At 38.5% G+C, this 21,992-nt stretch overlaps 1 protein-coding gene across 1 annotated transcript in view; it reads left to right on the top strand.

The window, feature by feature from the left end:
* hmcn1 (hemicentin 1) overlaps positions 1-21,992 on the top strand; it is a 599,829-nt gene that overhangs the window by 393,752 nt on the left and 184,085 nt on the right. Inside the window, exons 44-48 of the mRNA XM_043699541.1 lie at positions 1,696-1,857; positions 4,663-4,944; positions 11,923-12,090; positions 17,463-17,576; positions 20,158-20,244. Coding sequence (XP_043555476.1) covers positions 1,696-1,857; positions 4,663-4,944; positions 11,923-12,090; positions 17,463-17,576; positions 20,158-20,244 — 813 coding nt within the window. The remainder of the gene's footprint in view (positions 1-1,695; positions 1,858-4,662; positions 4,945-11,922; positions 12,091-17,462; positions 17,577-20,157; positions 20,245-21,992) is intronic.

The raw sequence follows: 21,992 nt of genomic DNA, 5'->3' as shown, positions 1-21,992 counted from the left end.
ATTTTTCCCATAATTGTTACTAAGCTCTCTAGTCTATAATTTGCTGACATGTTCTGTCCCTGTCCTTAAATATAGGAGTTACATTAGCAATAGTTTTTGAGATCTAGTTTTCAGGAACAAGAGTGTATGAAAGGTTTAGTTGGGCAACAGTTGTAGTTTAGAAATGAGGACATCCACACCTGAGAAGAGGAAACCACTTGCAATGTAACCCTACATGTTCAAGTTCCATCTGCTCCAGAGGTAACAGGTTTATTTGAAATATCTGTAAGCTAGCATGTGGTCCAGCAAGAGAAGTTGAATGGTCATCAGTTTAATGTGAATGGGGTCCATAGAAGCAAGCTGAGTACATGCATTGATAAAGATTCATACATTGGTCTGGCTTCAACGTGTGCAAAATAAAGTGGCAAACTGGAAGCTGCTGTCAGTGAACCCACACTTGTCCATTGGGGGCACTGTAGTGCATCTGACAGGTTGTGATCTCCCTTGTAATTGGCAACTGGTGAGAACGTCCACTTTAATGCTATCTGTAAGAACGTAAAATATACATTTCAGTTGTAGGTGTAATTATTTTGTATCTCCATTTTTAATGATGTACTAACTTCATCATCATTGCCTAACCCTGAAAATCCAAATTCACATTTGAGTAATATCACATTTTTTCTTAACTGGAATTCACTGTCTAGAAATATGGTGGAGGCTGGTTCAGTTGAGACATTCAGAAGACATTAGATGTTTCTATTCAGATAAACAATGTACTTTGTTCACAATGAAAAGCAAGAGAGTGACACTAATTCATGATGCTCTTTCAGACAATGGGTGCAGATTGGTTGGGCAAATGGCCTCCATACACACCATAAAAATTCTGTGATTCTCTGATTAAAAAGTCCACATATTTGACTAAGTAGATTTTTTAAAAGTAATTGCTTACTTACCTTGCTGGTATCATTGTTGTTGCATGTCACAATATCCTCTTGATGCCAGCTTTAAATTGATGTCTAGGAAAAGGAAATCCCTGCCACAGAGATGACTAAATCTTTGCAAACAGCATCTTTTGAGTTCAGTAGTAAAATACCTTCATTGTTGACTGCAAAATCTTGTATATGTCCCTATTTGTTGAGGCTTGGCATTTGGACACAGCATGATATCTCTTTGCCGACAGGTTTAAATCCATGAGGAGGCCAACATCCTTCCAAGTTTAAGAAATTAATGCCTTCACTTCTCAGCTGCAGCCCCAAACAGGGTTTTCCAACATTGCTATAGTTAGTATTCTGACAAAAGAGTTTCCTTCATATGACACAGTTTTAATGCAATACTTATGAAATACTTCGATGTTAACTGATATTACTGCACTCAGCTTTGTAATTTATAATTTCGATAACTGGCATTTAATTTCACATTTTTGATCCTTTCTGTTCTGCCTAATTCAAATGTTAGATAAAGAAAGGATATACTGTTAGACGTTTGTGTTTCCACTTTGTTCCTTAATTCAAGAAGATACACTTCAAAGGGTGAGGGATAAAAAGATACAAATGAACTGTGTAGATATTTGTAATTTCTTCGCATTTGTCTGTGTAAACCGGTAACTGTCAGGGAAGTACTTGACTGCTAATTTGGAGTTACAAAGTCATTATGTATTATGACATCATTTCTTCACAAACTTGCTACAGAATTTGTTTTGTACTTATTACTTCTCAGGATCTCCATTGCTAAATGACCATATTGGACAAGTCCGTATTGTCTCTGGAGGGCGACAGCTCCAAATCTCAAATGCTAAAATATCTGACGGTGCATCCTACACTTGTGTGGCATCTAATATCGCTGGAAATAGCATAAAAGAATACACATTGGAGGTTTATGGTATTTACAGAACTTTGTCTTAACTTTATATTCACAAAAAAATCAGCTATCTTTGCCTTGTTACTAACCCTGCACCGGTTAATACATAAGAATATTTCATCATTGTTCTTGATATTTATTAAAATATACTGCGAAACAGCAAACCAACAATAACAACATTGTGTGTGCGTGAATAGGATCTTTAATAGAAAGTTGCTTCACAAGACCACTATATTAAAAAAAAATGACACTGAGCAACAACCAAGATGAAAATCTTGGTCAAAGAGCTTGATCTAAGAAGTATTTTAAAGGATGAAAATGAAGCAGGGAGACCAAGAGGTATAGGGAAGATATTACCGAATTTGGAGCCAAGGCTATTGATGACCCTGTCACCAATGATAAAGTAATTAACATTGGCATTGCTCAAGAAGTCAAAATTAGAAGAGCACAGATATCTCGGAGATTATAGAGATACAGAAGGGTGAGGACCTTAAATAATTAGAAAAAAGGATGAGCTTTTTTTAAATCCAAATGGGTTTTCTGGGAGTCAACATACAACAGTGAGCTCAGGAGTGAAAGGTGAATGGGACTTGGTTTGAGCTCAGACAGGTGACAGGGTTTGAACGACCCTAAAGTTCACAGAGTAAGATGTAACAGACCAACTACATAAACTGATATATTTAATAATACTGGAAAATGAGCAAGACAATCTGTGATACTGACATAATTAGCAGTGCATCCACTTATTTTCACTTATTGATACATTTGAGGCTCTTGTTACAAGAATATGACCTTTTAAAAGTGTGGTTCTTAAAATTTTCTATTCACATTTTATAAATCTTCTTTTGATGTGTAACTAAGAAAAGTATAAAAGTATGAAAAATTTGGTACAAACATAAACATGTGAATGAAACTAGAACTTGTTCTCATTCACAAATATTAACTAAGTGAAGATATTTAATATGCTTTGAATCTTTTGACAATAAGCAAGTGACTTAGGTAGATTATTTCTACAATTCAACTTCCTGACTTTGATACAATTATGCCTTTGTGATTCTTGATAAACATACCTTTTTTTCAGCTGGACGTCAGAATAGATTTTAATTTCTTGGAGCTCTTGAGGAGCCTGCACTGTAGGGGAAACTTATAACTGTGAGATTGGCCAATTTGGGCAATCTCAATCAATGGCAACAAGATGAGATCACTATCGAATTAAAGACTAATTCTTTAGATATGAGCCAAGATCTGCAGCTGTTGCTGAATTCAGACTGGTGGGGAGGACATTTCAGCCTGCTTGAAGCACTCGTTCCCCTAGTCTGCCTCCAAAAGGATACCTCCAGGCCTGAAATCCATCTCCTAGTTCCTGCAGGGCCCAGCACAATTGGACAACCCACATTAGCTTCAGTAATAGGCCTGAATGATCCTTTTAATTCCTTTACCTATCTCTTATGGATGTAAGAGAGGAACCTTGATTATTTGAAGGACACGGGTGGGAAGTATTTCATTCAGTTCGTCAAACTCTGGATAATCGAATGCCAGATAACATAGTGTAGCCGAGCATCGGGACCTTACGATCTTGCCGGATATTCTGATATTTGGATGATCAAATGTCGGATAATTGAGCTTCCTGTCTATAGCCCTGTTTCATCCTGGCTACACCATCCCAAATCTTGCTTCCAGGAAAATGGACCATGGCCAGATTGAGCCAAAGAACTGCCACACTGGCTAGCATCAGCCTGTGTTCCAAGCCCCAACAGAGCGTAAAAACCCTACATTTGATGCTGTTCAGGGAAAGAAATGGTGCAACACTGTCATTATGAAGTTTCGATCCAAATGGGCACATTAAAGTTTATTTCATCAGACAAATATCCGTTCCTCTCTATTGCACTTGTGCAGCACATTTGTACCTTTTTAAAAACAAAAAGTGCTATCTGTTTCTTATATTCTTAGTATTTTGGGGAACTGAAGTGAAATGAGTTTGCATAGTCAATATCCAGTTGGCATCAATTAGAAAGCAAATAACTAAAATTTTGCATTAATTTGTGGAGGACCCTTAATAGCCAGGTGGGTATTGATACCACCTAATGTTATACTAAGCTCCTAAAGCCCGCGGTTCAATCCTTGGTCTATGCTAAGTCACCTGACTTCTGCGAGGACAACAATACAGACCCAAGAATCAACTTCAGTGCACTAGGAAAGAAATAGTTACATTTCCCATTAATGATCATTGCATAATAACTTGTATTGTAACTTGAAAAATGGAGAAAAGATGCCAAGTCATACTTAACTCACAGGATTCATAATCTTTCAATAAGAATGGCTTTTAGTTAGTGAGGCAGCGAGAAAAGAAGAGCTCTTTATGGTTTCTATAGTTGTTTAGAGGAGAAATATTCAGATTATCAACTTGATCTTCATTATGTGCAGGCATCCAAATAATAGCAAATAACATTGGCCATCTTTCCAATAAATGATGGGTAAATATGGTGTGTGGCTGTACTGAAGTGAGAAATGATTTAAGCAATCTCTTCTAATTGCAGTACAGTAAAGAACTCTCTCTCTCTCTGAGTTTATCACAATTTGCAAAAGTATCTAATGGAAATTTGCTATGTGAATTACAAACATTTTCCATGTGAATCAATTAAAGAAATACAAATCAAGGGATTCATAAGTGAATTATAATTTGGATGACAAGTTGTCCCATTCACTCTTCAGCAATTAAGATATTCAGAATGAAAAATTGACTTGCAATATGCCATTGAAACATTGATAAAATTTTCTTCTCCAGTGTAATTTTATTTAGATGTTGAACTTTTTATTGCTTGACAGTCCGGCCAACTATTAGTAATAGTGGAAGTCACCTGAATGAAGTCAGTGTTATTCGGGGGAATGACATTACCTTAGAGTGCAAAACCCAGGGGATTCCTCGTCCTGCACTGACATGGATGAAAGATGGCCGCCCTCTTGTGAATAGCAGAAGAGTGAGCATCCTGAATGATGGACAGCTATTACGGGTTCAGAACACACAGATTTTTGACGCTGGCCGCTATGTGTGTGTGGCTGAGAGTGTAGCAGGACAGGTTGATAAGAGATATAACCTTAACGTACATGGTAAGTTGAAATTTAATGCATCCAGTAGTTAAATTGAAATGATCCTATCGTCAATAAATTTATAATAAGATGTATCAAAGTTTTTCAACATTGTGGGATGCAACAACCTGGATACTTGTTCTGTTATAACGCGCATTTCGTTGACGCAAATTCACTGTAATGTGATTATGAATTGGGGATGCTGTTTCTACAGCATGAACTTTTAAAATGTGTGTTGGTAGTAATTTGATTACAGGACCAACACTAAGCGCTATTTCTAAATCGCATTTTTTCTATAACGTGGGGTTACACAAGAACCCAATATTCGCATTATAGGAGAACTGACTGTACCTAATTGCCACTATATTTTAGCTGTTTTCCACAATCACTGGTAATGAAATTTAGCAACACAATAATTATTTCTCATTATTTTTCAAACAAAATTCCCACTTTTTTAACAAGACCTAAAGTTTGTACGTACATTTAGCTAGTCAGTTCTTAATCTGAACCAGTGAACGGATAAATGGAAGCAATTTATTTTGACCTTTTGAGTCTGGAATTTAGAGTCCTGAAAGATCTAAATACTCCCCTCTTTTGCCAATATTTGCAAACAAAATTCAATATTACCTAAATGATGAGGAGCAAAGTTTGCATTTTCTATCTGGAAGTAGGACCAATTTCAGGATAGGTGGAAGTAACTTAATTTTTTGACAATATAGAGTCAAACTGTGAATTCAGAATAAAAGGCCTGACTTGCTACATTGTCAATTGAAGCATTTAAATTGGAACTAGTGGAAGATATGCATCTGGTTATGATTTATCCAAGTATTAGATTAGCGGGTTTTGAAATGATTTGTAGCTCAGGTTGAGATTCTGGATGTGAGTTTGCTCGCTGAGCTGGTAGGTTCGGTTTCATCACCATGCTAGGTAACATTGTCAGTGAGCAGCCGGTGAAGCGCTGGTGCTAATACCCCGCTTTCTATTGATGCGTTTAGTTTTCTTTGGTTTGGTGATGTCATTTCCGGTTCTTTTCCTCAGGGGATGGTAAATGGAGTCCAAGCCAATGTGTTTGTTGATAGAGTTCTGGTTGGAATGCCATGCTTCCAGGAGTTCTCGTGCGCCTCTCTGTTTGGCTTATCCTAGGATGGATGTGTTGTCCTAGTCAAAGTGGTGTCCTTCCTCGTCTGTATGTAAGGATATTAGTGATATTGGATCATGTCTTTTTGCAGCTAGTTGATGTTCATGTGTCTTGGTGGCTAGTTTTCTGTCTGTAGTACTTATTACAGTCCATGCAAGGTATTTTGTAAATGACGTTTGTTTTGTTTGTTGTCTATATAGGATATTTTAAGTTCATTAGCTGCTGTTTAAGTGTGTTGGTTGGTTTGTAGGCTACCATGATGCCAAGAGGTCTGAATAGTCTGGCATTCATTTCAGAGATATTTTTGATGTAGGGGAGAGTGACTAGGGTTTCTGTGCATGTTTTGTCTGCTTGTTTGGGTTTGTTGTTGAGAAATTGGGGGACTGTGTTCATTGGGTACCTGTTCTTCTTGAATATGCCAAACCTAAACACAAATAGAAAGTGAACCATAACATCAGTGCTTCACCGGATGCTCATTGATGATGTTGCCCAGTACGGTGACGAAACGTGTGAAAATGAACCTTCCAGCTCAGCGAGCAAACTCACATCCAGAAGTATTAGATTAATAGGGACAAATATTCTGGTTGGAGTTCAGGGAACTTTGCAAAATGTGATGAGAAGAATCCAATGCAAGCCTTTTAATTTTGGACATTTATTTACATGTCTACATGTGTGGCAGTTGACCACATTCTAAAATTTCTCTGGCTAGAATGTGCTCATTTTATGATGTTATGATCCCAACTGATGTTACGAGCCAAGTCAGATTCCAGATTGTAACCTGAGTTCATAGATCTTTTCGTTTTCATTTTCCTTTTCCTTTTCATTAATGTTGCAGTAACACAGGCCTGCGGATTGTCTTCAGGTTTATGACCCAAAAGGTGAAAACAAAACCAAAGCCAAGTTATCTAGGTATAGAACACAAATAGAAAAATATTAAAACATCTGGCTAGACAATATTTCAACTTATTTTCCAACACCATTACTTTACACTGATTCAAACCCAGAGAACTGACACCTTAACACAAATATTTAGTCATGATTTGGAGATGCCAGTGTTGGACTGAGATGTACAAAGTTAAAAATCACACAACACCAGGTTATAGTCCAACAGGTTTAATTGGAAGCACACTAGCTTTCGGAACGACGCTCCTTCATCAGGTGATTGTGGAGGGCTCGATCGTAACACAGAATTTATAGCAAAAATTTACAGTGTGATGTAACTGAAATTATACATTGAAAAACTGATTGTCTGTTAAGCCTTTCATCTGTTAGAATACAGTGATAGTTTCACTTCTTTCATGTGTAAATCACAAAACCTTTTTTTAAAAGTTGCATTCTTGGGTTAGCTGTTAACAATGGTAATAGCTAGACAATATGTTGAAGGTGTTGGCCCCCTGTGTTCTCTGTTTATGCCATGATGTTTAGATTGATTCTAATCTAAAAATTGAGATAACGGAGTTTTACATAAATTCATGCAATTTTTGAGCAAAGTACAATGTAACTCTGCAAGTACAAATTCACCCCACAGAATATATGTGTGCATGTGGGTCTTTGTCTGTCTGTGTGTGTGACTGTCTGTCTGGGGTGGGGGTTGTGAGTGTGAGAAAGTGTGCGTGTGTGTGTGTAGCAGAGTGTCTTAAGTCTGTGAGGAGGTGCATGTGGAAGTGTGTGTGTGTGGGTTTCTGTGTGCGCGTCTGTGTGTACCTGTGTGAGAGTGTGTGTGTGTGTGTGTGTAGTGCAATGGTGATCACCTGTAATGTGACATGAACCCAAGGTCCCGGTTGAGGCCCTCCCTATGGGTACTGAACTTAGCTATCAGCCTCTGCTCAGCCACTTTTCTCTGCTGCCTGTTCCGAAGTCCACCTTGGAGGATGGTCACCCGAAGGTCTGAGGCTGAATGTCCTGGACCACTGAAGTGTTCCCCAACTGGGAGGGAACCCTCCTGTCCGTTGATTGTTGTGCAGTGCCCATTCATCCGTTGTTGTAGCCTTTGCTCGATTTCCCCAATGTACCATGCCTCCGGGCATCCTTGCCTGCAACGCATAAGATAGACAATGTTGGCTGACTCACATGAGTACCTACCATATACAAGGTGGGAGGTGTCCCCATGCGTAATAGTGGTATCTATGTCCACAATTTGACACGTCTTGCAGCGTCCACGATGACAGGGTTGTATGGAGTTGTCCTGAGAGCCGGGCAGTTTGCTACAAACAATGACCTGTTTGAGGTTTGGCAGTTGTTTAAAGGCAAGTAGTGGAGGTGTGGGGAAGGTCTTGGTGAGGTGTTCATCCTCATTGATAATGAGTTGCAGGTCACGAAGAACATGGCATAATTTTTCAGTTCCTGGGAAGTACTGAAAAACGAAGGGTACCCTGTCAGTTGCAGCATGTGTCTGTCTCCTGAGGAGGTCATTATGGTTCCTTGCTGTGGCACATCGGAACTGGCCGTCGATGAGTTGAGCATTGTACCCTGTTCTTGTGAGGGCATCCTTGAGTACTTCCAGGTGTCCGTCACGTTCCTCCTCATCTGAGCAGATCCGGTGTATGGTAGGGCTTGTCCATAGGGAATGGCTGTTTCAATATGTTTTGGGTGGAAGCTGGAGAAGTGTAGCATTGTGAGGTTGTCTGTGGGTTTGCGGTAGAGTGTGGTGCTGAGGTGTCCATTCTTGATGGAGACGCATGTGTCCAAGAATGAGACAGATAGTCGAGAGTAGTCCATGGAGAGTTTGATGGTGGGATGAAACTTGTTGATGTCACTGTGTAGTTTTATCAGTGACTCCTCACCATGGGTCCAGAGGAAGAAAATGTCATCAATGTACCTGGTGTACAATGTTGATTGGCGATCCTGCATAGAGAAGAAGTCTTGTTCGAACCTGTGCATAAACATGTTGGCATATTGGGGTGCAAATTTGGTCCCCATGGCTGTTCCATGTGTCTGGATGAAGAACTGGTTGTCAAAGGTGAAGACGTTGTGATCGAGGATAAAGCGGATGAGTTGTGGGATGGTGTTTGGAGACTGGCAGTTGTTGGTGTTGAGTGTTGAAGCTGTTGCTGCAATGCCATCCTTGTGGGGGATGCTGGTGTAGAGTGCGGAAACGTCCATTGTGACGAGGAATGTTCCCGGTTCAACTGGTCCGTGGGTGCTGAGTTTCTGTAAGAAATCCATAGTGTCGTGACAGAAGCTGGAGATCCCCTGTACAATAGGTTTCAAGATGCCTTCCACATAGCTGGAGAGATTCTCACATAGGGTCCCATTGCCCGACATGATGGGACGTCCCGGTGGGCCTCAACCAGGACCTTGGGTTCATGTCACATTACAGGTGATCACCATTGCACTACACACACACACACACATACATACATTCCTACACACACACTCTCACATGCACATGGACACAGGTACACACAGACGTGCAGACAGACACCCACACACACCCTTATAGACACACACACATGCACCCCCTCACAGACTTAAGACACTCTGCACTCACTACACACACACATACACTTTCTCACACTCACAACCCCCACCCCAGACAGACACACACACAGACAGACAAAGACCCACATGCACACATATATTTTGTGTGGTGAATTTGTACTTGAAGTGTTACATTGTATTTTGCTCAAAAACTGCATAAATTTATGTAAAACTCCGTTATCTCACTTTTTAGATGAGAATCAATCTAAACAGCATGGCGTAGACAGAGAACACAGGGGGCCAACACCTTCAACATATTGTCTAGCTATCGCCATTGTTAACAGCTAACCAGAGAATGGTTAAAAAAGGTTTTGTGATTTACACATGAAAGAAGTGAAACTATCACTGTATTCTAACAGATGAAAGGCTTAACAGACAATCAGTTTTTCAATGTATAATTTCAGTTGCATCACACTGTAAATTTTTGCTATAAATTCTGTGTTACGATCGAGCCCTCCACTATCACCTGATGAAGGAGCGTCACTCTGAAAGCTAGTGTGCTTCCAATTAAACCTGTTGGACTATAACCTGGTGTTGTGTGATTTTTTAACAAATATTTAGGTTTGATTTGATTGATTCTGCCCACTTTTAATCTGTGAACTGTGGAGTTGTTTCATGTGAATATTCACTTTCTCAGCTTCTAGTAACCTACAGATTTCTAATCAAAGACTCCTGCTCTAGAAGTTACACAAACAAAAATTTTCTACTAAGGCAACTCATTCCCTTAATTACTCAGGGAGGGGTGGGGGTGTTATTTCTAGCAGAGAGATTATCCTTAACTTCCAGTCAGGTCTCTTCTGACCTGTTCTAAAAACATTTGATGTCTTGAGTTTTCTAAATTAAAAATCAATCCTTCATTATTCTAAATTGAAACAAGCTAATGGCCTTCAATGTTTGTCTGTCATAAAACATCCAAGTATGAGCAATTTTCCATTAATACTGCAGGGGTCTGAAATCACTTGCTCTCTGACACATGCTGAATTCGGTCACCGTTCCAAAAGGATTGTAAACACTTCAAAAAAGTAACTGGTACCACTATTTTTGAAACACAAACCCTAAAAAAGATTTTATAATGTGTGTGTACAGTCAATTCTGATATAACGTGATATTTCCTTTCTTGCATGATCTTGTATTATAAGAAAATTACACAATAGCCGCGCCATTTAAATGAATGGGACCGGAATCACATTATAGAGAGAAAGTGAGGGCTGCAGATGCTGGAGATCAGAGCTGAAAATGTGTTGCTGGAAAAGCGCAGCAGGTCAGGCAGCATCCAAGGAACAGGAGAATCGACGTTTCCTGAAGAAGGGCTTGTGCCCGAAACGTCGATTCTCCTGTTCCTTGGATGCTGCCTGACCTGCTGCGCTTTTCCAGCAACACATTTTCAGCCGGAATCACATTATACCCAGTACAAATAAGAAAAGTTCACATTCTGTAAATAACGGTCTAAATTTTTCAATTGCATTAAAGTCAATTTGCATTGAAGAAACACACGTTATAGCAAAACCGACTGTATATCTATTACATACCTTTGATACAGTTTGTGAATTCCCAATCTTTATCTTTCTCTTTCTCTCTCTCTCTCTCTCTCTCTCTCTGTTAGCAGCACAATAGAAAGAGAGACACATACAATTAAACACATTCCAAAATTCAAGGCAAAAATTTTTGAGTGTCATCCTAACTGCTCTTATCCAATACATAGTCATTAGTTTTAGAGCAATCTTTAAAGTATAAAGATGTGTGCCAATGATGGTCATATGACTCTGACATCAGCAAGAGAGGTTAAGGTAAGACATCAGACTGAAAATTGCACGTGAAGAGATCTGTCTTTGACACTAGCCCAGAGTGCTGTATTTAGTCATTTGCAATGTACAGATGAAAATAAGACAGTATTACAGTATATCAGGGATGGAAAACCTTACTTAACGAACGAGTTGCCTCAAGCAGAATATATACATCGACACCTACAGCATGGAGATATACCTATGCAAGCTAGCAGCATTAGCATAAAATAAAACAACATTGATCATTTTCAGATGAAATGTCTTTATGATGCAAAGAAATCCGAAGAAAAGAAAACACTAAAGTTAGGGTATAAAAATTGAGAAATCCTTTTGACTCAGTAGTGTCAGAATAATGAGTTATCACCAACCACAGTTCTTTGAGTTATTAGCATAATAATGTGTAATGTATTCAATCTTTTAGGTTATCTGACAAAGCATTGGAGCATTTATTGTTGATCATTATTATTCACACCGAAACTTGTTTTTAGAGATAGAGTTTTAGTTTCATTTGGATTGATGGTCTTTTAATTGTAAAAATGTGATTGATTATCAATTTATTTACATCAATTGATTTTCAAATTAAATCTTTTCTCTTAGTGCCACCGAGTATTAATGGAGCCCAGGGAGTGCCAGAGAACATCAGTGTTGTGGTTAACAATCCTGTGGTGTTGGCCTGCGAAGCCTCAGGCATCCCTCTTCCATCAATCACTTGGTTGAAAAATGGACAGCCAATCAGCCTGAACAGTGCTTTCAGAATTCTCTCCGGTACGCATGATACAAATGATCTTTTACATTTGTATACTTGTACAAAATAATAACTAAGTTATTCAAGAATCTATTATTATAAGTACATCTAACAGAGGATAATTACCAGGGAACAGAGCTATTTTGATTATAGTTCGTAAGCATATAATAGCTTTGTGCTGTTTTTGGAGAACTCTAAATTTAACCCGTTTCTAATTTATTTCCCAATTGGACTGTTGACATAACTGCAACTCTAGTTTATTTTTTCCTCTGTGGCATATTTTCTCCTCAGTGTAAAGCCACATTGTTCCTATATAATTGTCCATTTATTGGAAGTATTTTAACATTCAAATTTTAAGTTCAAATAAAAAGGATGCATTTGACAGATGCCAGGTTCACAATAGAAATAAGAATCAAAATTTTAAATGAAGTGAAAAATTTAAAAGAAAGAATAAGTGGAAGAAAGAATTGACTGCTAACGTAAAAGAAAGTCTTCTAAGGACATATTAAAAAGGAAAAGGGTGGTAAAAGAAGAGAAATCTGACTAATTTAGGACCCAAAAGGGGCATTTGGCATGGCAGCAAGATACATGCCTGAGCTTTTACAGGAGGATTTTACATCTGTCTTTACCATCGAAGATGATGCTACCAAGGTCATAGTGAAAGAGAGATTGGAGCAAATTACTATAGATACTGATGAAGAGTCATCTAAACTTGAAACATTAGCTTGCTCTTTCTCCACGGATGCTGCCTGACCCACTGTGATTTCCAGCATTTCTTGTTTTCAGTGAAAGAGAAGTTAGTTGACACATTGGATAAACTAAAAATTGATAGAGGTACATTAAATAGGCTGAACGTACTGAAGGAAGTAAGAGTGGGAATTATGGAGGCAATGACATGATCTTCCATTCCTCCTTAGATAAAAGAGTGGTCCATAAGAATGGACAATTTCAGTTGTTCAAAAAGTGGATGTGAAGGTTAACCCAGCAACTATACAGGTTTAAGCTCAGTGGTAGGAAAGCTTGATAAAATAAAATAAAATTAGGAGTTGTTTTGTCAACTATGAATTAATTTAGGAGAAACAAGTTTAGATTTGCTCAGGGAAAATAGTGTTTAACTAACTTAATGGAGTTTAACTTGACTTGAATTTGCATGTGTAAGATATAATTTCAAAGTTTGCAGATGATACAGAAATTGGAAGTATAAAAAAAATGCAGAGATTAGTGATGGACTTCAAGAGGATGTCAACAGGCTGGTGAAATGGGCAGATACGTGACAGATAAAAGTTAACGCAGAGAAGTGTGGTAGGAAGAATGAGGAGAACTAATATAAAATGAAGTGTTCAACTCTAAAGGAGTTGCAAAAGCTGATGCACCTAGGGATATATGTGCAGAAGGAAGGGCTTATTCCCAAAACATTGATGCTCCTGCTTCTCAGATGCTGCCTGACCCGCTGTGCTTTTCCAGCACCAGACTTTTTGACTCTGTATATGTGCAGAAGTTATTAAAGCTAGCAGAGCTGCACTCAATTAGCAAGCCTGTAAGATCTGCAATGTTCAATTGTAAGACTTACAACTACAATTATGCATATACTTTGAGGAAGTCAATCTAAAAGAACCTTTGGTCTTGATGAGTTACAAGATCACTTCAGGTTCAAATTTGTTTTACAGGTTTCACAGAATTATTACATTTATTACAATAAGCACAAAAGAATGATACTTAATAAGACAGTCCTTCCAGTGGTTCAGTACACCAGCTGGCTGGGTGCATGTCTCTTGTTCTATTGAATGCATTTGATGTTTTTGCACATCTAACCACAAGAAGTTACTGATTGCTAGCTTTTTTTTTCCTGTAAGGCATCCTGAACTCTGGCTTACCAATGAATGAGAATATATGGTCAATCTTATTCGGTAAAGCAGTGTGTGCCTAATCAATGATTGGTTTCTTAAAAGTGATGGCCATCCCACTGCTATCACTTCCAACTAACTTCTGATTGGTTCCCTAAGATGTCAGTAATTGAAGAAGTGTATTTTTCCTTACAGCTTATCTCTACAGTACAATCATAAACTTTGTAACCTAAGAAAAGGGGGCAGCACTGAAATACTTTGTCTGCTTGGAGGATATGTAGTGCAACATCCTACCAATTAATATCATGCCAAATGTCTAATAGATTTGTCTGAAGAATTCCAAAGCTTATCAATACCTTTTAGTTAAAGAACCATTTGTTCATGTGTAACTTCACAATAACTGCTGCTGCTTTTGACAGACACAACCAGCAATATTCATTACAGAATAAACTTACACCCTGCTCTCCATCCTGAAACTGTTGGATACCATCACAGCTTACTTTTCTAATTATCTTTGTGCCATTAATAAATTTGGCAGCTGTACCTTCATCCATCATTTATATAAATTGTAAACAGTTGAGGTTCCAGCATTAATCTCTGTGGCACACAACTCATTAAATCTCGTCAACCTGGGAAAGTCCCATTTCAGCTTACTCTTTGCTCACTGTTAGCCAGCCAATCTTCTATCCATGCTGAAATGCTACTGTGTACACTACATGCATTTATTTTCTGCAATAACCTTTGATATGGCACCTTATCGAATACTTCCAGTGTACAGAGTAGCATTGGCCAATTTATTGAAGTTTTTGAGGAGGTAACATGCTGTGGATAAGGGGAAATCCAGGTACTTGTCAGTCTCTAGCTTCAACAACTTACTCAGCACTACTTCTCTGGTAATTCTTCCCTTTCACTCCCAAACTTATTGTTACTTCTGTAAAGTTACTTGCTTCATCTTCATTACAGAGAATACAAAATACTCATTTGCCATCTCCTTACTTTCCATTATTAAACTTTCCAGTCTAACTTTCCATGGGGCCAACTATTTTTATGTTCCTGGCTAACTTTGTAGAACCCCAATCCAAAGAAAAAGCAATTATACGTCAATCTTTCATCAACATGTTGAATTTTGAAACAGTACCAAGGAAATACCCTTTTTTATCTACATTATTGTACTAATTTTCATATTTTGAAGTAATGGGCCGCTTTAATCAACTAAAACATTAATTGTATATTTTCCTTCATTCCTTCATGTTAGCAACACACACTTTACAACCTGCATAGCTTTGTTACTATTACTTCTGTCTAAAGCAAAGAATACATCCAGAAAATATTTACATTTAACTGGATTACTTTAAGTGCACTAACGAACATATGGCTAGATGTAACTTGTGTGTAAAATCAATTCCCTCCTCTAGTTGAGGTTCCAGCATTAATCTCTGTGGCACACAACTCATTAAATCTCGTCAACCTGGGAAAGTCCCATTTCAGCTTACTCTTTGCTCACTGTTAGCCAGCCAATCTTCTATCCATGCTGAAATGCTACTCTGTACACTACTCTAGTTAATGTAAAAATGCATTTCACTTATTCTAAGAGACCATCGATTTTGCTTGCTGGGGACTTGACTGTACTATGAGGGCTGTCCTCATTATGTGTTAACTGGCTCAATTTCCATTCAATAAGCCTCCACCTAACCAACTATTCTCCAATCTATAGGCTCACTGCACATGGGAAAAGAGTTATGGATGGTATTGTGCAGATGATCCCACTTTGACACCACATTCTGGCCTTGAAGGTTATTCTCCAAAAGAACCTAATTGAGGGTGTTGAGGATATCCTAGGACCTTTCTGGGTCAATGGTACAGCAAGGGTTAATCTGAGAGCGATCTTTCTTCTTGAAGCAGTATTGTTTCATTTGTCATTGGTAAGGAATGGTCCCTGTGTTCCAGCTTGCAAGGCAAAAGACTGGTGCCTTCTTTGTTGAGTTGGTCTTGCGTAGATTACTGACCCAGCTATGGATGTTGAAGCAAGCAGGCAGTGACGGGCCAGCATCAAACAAATTGGGAATGCCCAACTTAGGTGGGTGGATCTCCTGCCTTATGTTTGTGCCTTATGCCAATCATAAGTGGTAACTGTTTCTTCCTGTGTTGTGCCATTGGAAATCACCATGCTTGTGTGTCCTCTCCAGGACATAGGCCTGGACAAGTATTGTGGAGATCCTGAGTTGTTGGGAAAGGATAAAACCTGCAATTTTAATATCAGCTCTGTTGCAGGAATTGCTACAAAGTGGCACAACTGATGACAGATTATTGTCTATAGGACTGCACTCCTAGGAGTTCTTTCCTTTCAGCTTCTTCTTCCCTGTGATACCCATAGGGCAGTGAAGCTATTTACCCACAGATTGGGAATCTGGTTTGTGAGCACAAGGACATAATAATATACTAATGTGCCTGTATGCTACACAGCTGGGAGCCAGGTGTTTTCTCCAAGTGCTCTGCCATAACTTCTTTAATAATTCCTTCTAAAATTTTCCCTATAATGAATGTTAAGGTGGCTGGCCTGTATTTTCCTGTTGTTTCCTTTTTTGAATTAAAGAGTTATATTGTCCACTCCAATGTCTGTATGCTGCACAACTGGGAGCCAGATATCTTCCCCGTCTCCTGTGTTTAACTTGAGTTACCCAGTTAATGTATATTGCCACAGGGAGGCTCTACATAGGACTTGCTGTTGAAGAGTCTATATACTGGTGGGACTGGTTATGCACGCAATTTCTTTTCACATTAGCTATAAGGCTACTCCTGTTCTTATTTTCTGTTTCTATGTGTCTTGCTCCTTGAATGTTGAAAGTTGATACCAAGCCATGAACATAATAGATTCTTTTTAGATGAACAAGAAGGCTGATGATAACAGTGCAGCATAACTTTTCCTTTGCCTATATTACTAGGTTTTCTATTGCTCCAGCATAAACAAACCATTTGATTGGTGTGTGTAGTTAAGTATTATTTGCACAGAGTCCATCTCTGATGAGGTACTCCCCTGGACCAGAATATCTCCGCTGTGGTCAGTCTATCACTACAATTTACTATTAGCCTTGCTTTTAAAATTAACCTCTTCTGGATAACTTATAGCAGTAATTCAGTGCAAAATGAGCTCATCAGGTTTTTGTGAAATGTTCAAGCTCATAAAATATTACAGCTAATTCACTGACATGGCGAACGCCACTTGTTGATACAGACAACTATATAAACAAGTACAGATATGGCTATGTTAAATGGTGGTGACTTTGTGTCTGCATTATATATAACATAAGTGGTTCATTGTTTGCGCAAAGTGAATTATTTAAATGTTATATTGCTTTGTGGCTATATGGCAAAGAATTTAACTGCACTTTGGGATTTACATTCCTAAATAACAGTGTAATTGTTTGTTACTCTGACCCCAATTGAATTTTTCTAGAAGCTGTACAAACATTATGCTGTATTGCAATTATTTTTATATCCTTTTTTAATTATCAACCTCATGTAACATTTGAACTTTTATTTTCCCGCAGGAGGTTGGATACTGCGCTTGATGCACCCTGCAGTGGAAGATTCAGGGAGATACTCCTGTGTGGTTACAAATGCTGCAGGAGAAGACAGCAAGAACTTTAACCTTAATGTCTTAGGTATAGAATGATACGCAGTGTTTTGCAATGAGAGCAAAAGCATTCCCAACATATTTCTTTCTATTTCTATAGCACAGTGATGGAACAAAATCACTGTCAAATTGTCATAATTTTCTGTGACTGTAAAAACTATGCAGTTATTCATTTCTTGTAGTCTTTCTTGTTTAGATTTAAAAACATAAATTTCTTCCTTTCTGAATACTTTTTCAAAAGACTCAGTTTTTCATTCCCACTTGTTGATAGTTATAAGTAAGCTGAACAATTAAGATGAAAATAATATAATCAAAAGGAGAGCAATTCAAGGATTCCTCTCCAGACAAGAAAAGGGACACTTTCAGCTGGATTTTGTAACAATAGCAAAAGAGTGGTACTCCCTGCTTATTACATTTTGTGGATTACCCAGTGTGACCTATGTGAGACTCCTAACTGCTTTCTGTCCTAACAACTCACTTGATTCAAAGCATAATTAGACATTAGCAACAAATATTGACCTTGCCCACATCTTGTAAGAGAATAAAGAATCACTGAACTTAGATACATGTGATACAATAAATCAAATCAAAATCAGAAAATAATGATTTACAGAGAGATCTTGTACTTTGAGCTGAAATTTGGGACTATTGGGTATTTTGATCCAATACATTGACCTTTATAGGGAAACTATGATGGGTGATCAGGACAAGAAAATAAGGAGGTAATTCAAGCAGTCAAATTTGGCATTCATTACTGAGACAGAGAGTCTTAACCATGAATTATTATTTGGATTTAAATCATGTGCAATGGAAAACTAAGATTGGCAGAGACAAGTCGGAATTAGAGGGATGAATAAAAGGGATAGCAAAAGTAATACAAAAAGAATTTTTGAATGTCCAAAAATTATTAAATTCTGAAAGTATAAGACGTATTTGTAAAATTAAATATTCAAGGTCAGTAAGTTGTTTGACAGTAATTTTGACTGACAATACCACTAAAACAAAAGAGTACTCCTGAATGCACTAACTTTAATCTTTTCTGCTGCACTTAGTGGGTAAATACTATATTTCTAAATTCTGCACTGAAGTATGTGTAAGCCTATCACTGAGGTTCTATTAGAGTGCAGCCTGCAAAATCTGGAATAAAAAAAGAAACTAGCCAACTGGCAACCATGTAACTGCTGCTGGCTGTCATAAAAACCTTTAGGGAAGGAAATCTGCTGTCTTTATCTGGTCTGGCCGAGATGTGACTCCAGACCCACAGCAATTTGGTTGAATTTTAACTACCCTGTGGGCAATTAAGGCTGAGCAAAAATGTTTATCTAGCCAACGACGTCCTCATCCTGTGAATGAATTTAAAGAAAAGTCTGCAGAGGAACAAAATAGTTTGTGCTTCTGCTTCTAGATTTCCATGTTTAATTACATAAGTTTATTCTCTAGAAGTTGTTTGTCTGAATTTATTCAATAATGGCAATTGTTCTTAGTCTCACGGTGACTTTCTATGCAAAATCCAGAATAAAGTATCATTAACTGTCATATCATTCTGTTTTTTTACCCACCCCACCATTCTTCCCCTTCCACACATCATCCCATCAATCCACCCTTCACATGACCATATTCTACTCCCTGCAGCATTCCAGCACTCTCCCTCCTCAGCTCCCTCCTACACTCTTCTCCATCTCAGCCTATCACTCCCATATTATTTACTACCAATAACACTCCTCACAACCACTCTATCCACAATTGCACCCCAGTACTGTTATTGGAACTTTGTGATCTGACAGAAAAAAATAAATGAATACATTATAATGTGAAAGAAGGTAATCTAATTGCTTAAAATGATGAACTACCAGCCAGCATTTTTTAATTTTCATAATTGATTACTGGAGCAAAGGTTGAATCATTTAGAATGATTGCTGTTTTGACATTCTCCAAGTCAGCTCTCTCTAAGGGATCATTATCACTGTATAAACTGTGTTGAGTTAATAGCACACTCACGTCTCAGTAAAAACATTCTGCAAATCCCACTCCAGGATATGCGCACAAAAATCAATCCTGCCACTCCAATGCAGTAATGAGGGAGTGCGGCACTGTGGGAGGAGCAATAATTTGGATTACATGTTAAACTGAAGTTCCATCTGCCCTCTTAAATAAGCATACAAAATCTCTGCTGACCTGACTGATATTTGTTAATGAGCATCACAAAACACAGTTTTTCGTTATTTCATTTGAAATCCTGCAAATTTGCTGCATACATTTGCTATACCACTACAGTTTACTGCACTTTACAAATACCTCATTGACTTTGGGATGTCATGTAATCATGAAAAGTACTGTACAAATGCAAATTATTTGAAAAAACATCATGGTTATAATGTGCTTTGAAATACTAAATTAATAGAGTGGACAACTGAAAATAAGATCTAATTAGCTTGAAACATTCTCAAGAACATCCTGGGTGCATCATTGGTCTGCAAGATTGAATTTTTAGGTGAAGTGTTGTTGGAGGTTGGAATATATTCTATTTTTAGGCTTTATCTGTAATAGAGGCAAAGTGTTTTGGATTGTGTACATGGTCATATTTAAATATACATGTTTTTATTAAATAGTACCACCAAGCATCGTTAATGAAGATAAAATAGAAGATCTGAAAATCAAGGAGAAACAAAGCATTACCTTTACCTGTGAGGCTTCAGGTAAAAGCATAGTAATAAATATTATGTCATTGTGAAATAGCTTACACTTCCTTCTTAAAATGTTATTAGCAGTTGAGTGCTGTAATCTGTTGTGGAAAAGATGATTGATTGACAGCATATCAATACTAACAAAGATAAGCACTGAAGACAGCATTGCACCAACACACACATCAACATTGTGATATTGTTATCCTGAACATTAGATTTGACTATCAATTTCCATTTGTAAATTGATAAAGTGATGAATATTTGTGCTGTAGGGAACTCAACGTTAAATTGTAATATTTCCTATCATAGCCACTCAGACTGGAGATCTAAATTCGAAGGTATCCTAATCAAGTCCTATTTAGCTTTTCTTATTAGTTCAACATGTAGTTGACCAGTGAATATGGTATTACCCCCTGGTATGGTACATGGACTATGCTGAATTAATCATTCCTAGACAGGATGCTGATAAAGTGTTGGTCTAGGCTCTCTTGGATGTTGGAGAGTGAAAATGAACATTTGGGTAGAATATCAGAGGGAAGACGGCAAGTTGCACAGAGCCAACTAGGAGTCTGGTCACTCATGGTTCAGGTCTATCCAGCTAAGTCATTCATGGAAGTCACAGGCTGTCCTGGAAGTCCATCCATTAAAAGTACAGGGGACGTTAGCAGGAGCCACTTTTGTAGAGTGGAAGCTCCAATTGTGGCGATCGGAGGCAGCAAACTGGAATTCATAGATATTTACTGTTGTGAATAGGAGAGACAACAGAACATTGAAGTGAAAGTAGTAATGTGGGAGGGCAGTCATCGACAGCACTATCCTGGCCTGCAGTGTGGAAGTCAAAGGACCACTGTATTTGGCATGTTTACTCAATAGTTCTGGGGCGCAAGGTGTAAAGTGGGGAGATGAAGATTTAGACAGATGTGTTGAGTGAAGATTTGTGAAAGTACAAAGCATATGAGGGATGGTGAGTGATAGCAAGTGAGGTAATGTGTTGCCTGCAATTGTGAAAGTGGTTCAGCATGAGTCTTGGTGAAAGATGGGTGGAGTAGCAGAGAGAGAGTGTGTAAGGTAGCAGAGAAAAGATTTAGCATGTAACACTGGTGGACCAGAAATGGTCATTTGCCATCATACACTGCTGGACATCTGTCTCGATAGTTGAGATCATGTTGATCCAGATGGCATCCTCACACCAGGTTGGCAGGCTCTGGTGTCATACTCACCTCTGCTAGCCTTGGAGGAAATGGAAGGTTCTCCCTCTATTACCCGATCCAATAGACCATCAGGTCCCTTTTGTGCCATGTCTGAGGCAAACATTACTGTATGTGTAGGGCAGTTCCAGATAAATGGTGCCTGATCAGGTGCACAATAGCTTTAAGGATTCCCAAGATATCCCAGCAGTGGTGAGGTTTTCTACCTACAGTGAGTCAGAGAATTGAATTAGCATAGCTGAAAATGTGTTGCTGGAAAAGCGCAGCAGGTCAGGCAGCATCCAAGGAACAGGAGAAGTGACGTTTCGGGCATAAGCCCTTCTTCAGGAATGAGAAAAGTGTGTCCAGCAGGCTATGATAAAAGGCAGGGAGGAGGGACTTGGGGGAGGGGCGTTGGAATTGCGATAGGTAGAGGGAGGTCAAGGTGAGGGTGATAGGCCGGAGTGGGGTGGGGGCGGAGAGGTCAGGAAGAAGATTGCAGGTTAGGAAAGCAGTGCTGAGTTCGAGTTCGGCTTCCTAACCTGCAATCTTCTTCCTGACCTCTCCGCCCCC

The sequence above is a fragment of the Chiloscyllium plagiosum genome, chromosome 11, assembly GCF_004010195.1.
Source record: "Chiloscyllium plagiosum isolate BGI_BamShark_2017 chromosome 11, ASM401019v2, whole genome shotgun sequence".
Lineage (NCBI taxonomy): Eukaryota > Metazoa > Chordata > Chondrichthyes > Orectolobiformes > Hemiscylliidae > Chiloscyllium > Chiloscyllium plagiosum.
This window is presented reverse-complemented; position numbering and strand designations above follow the sequence as displayed.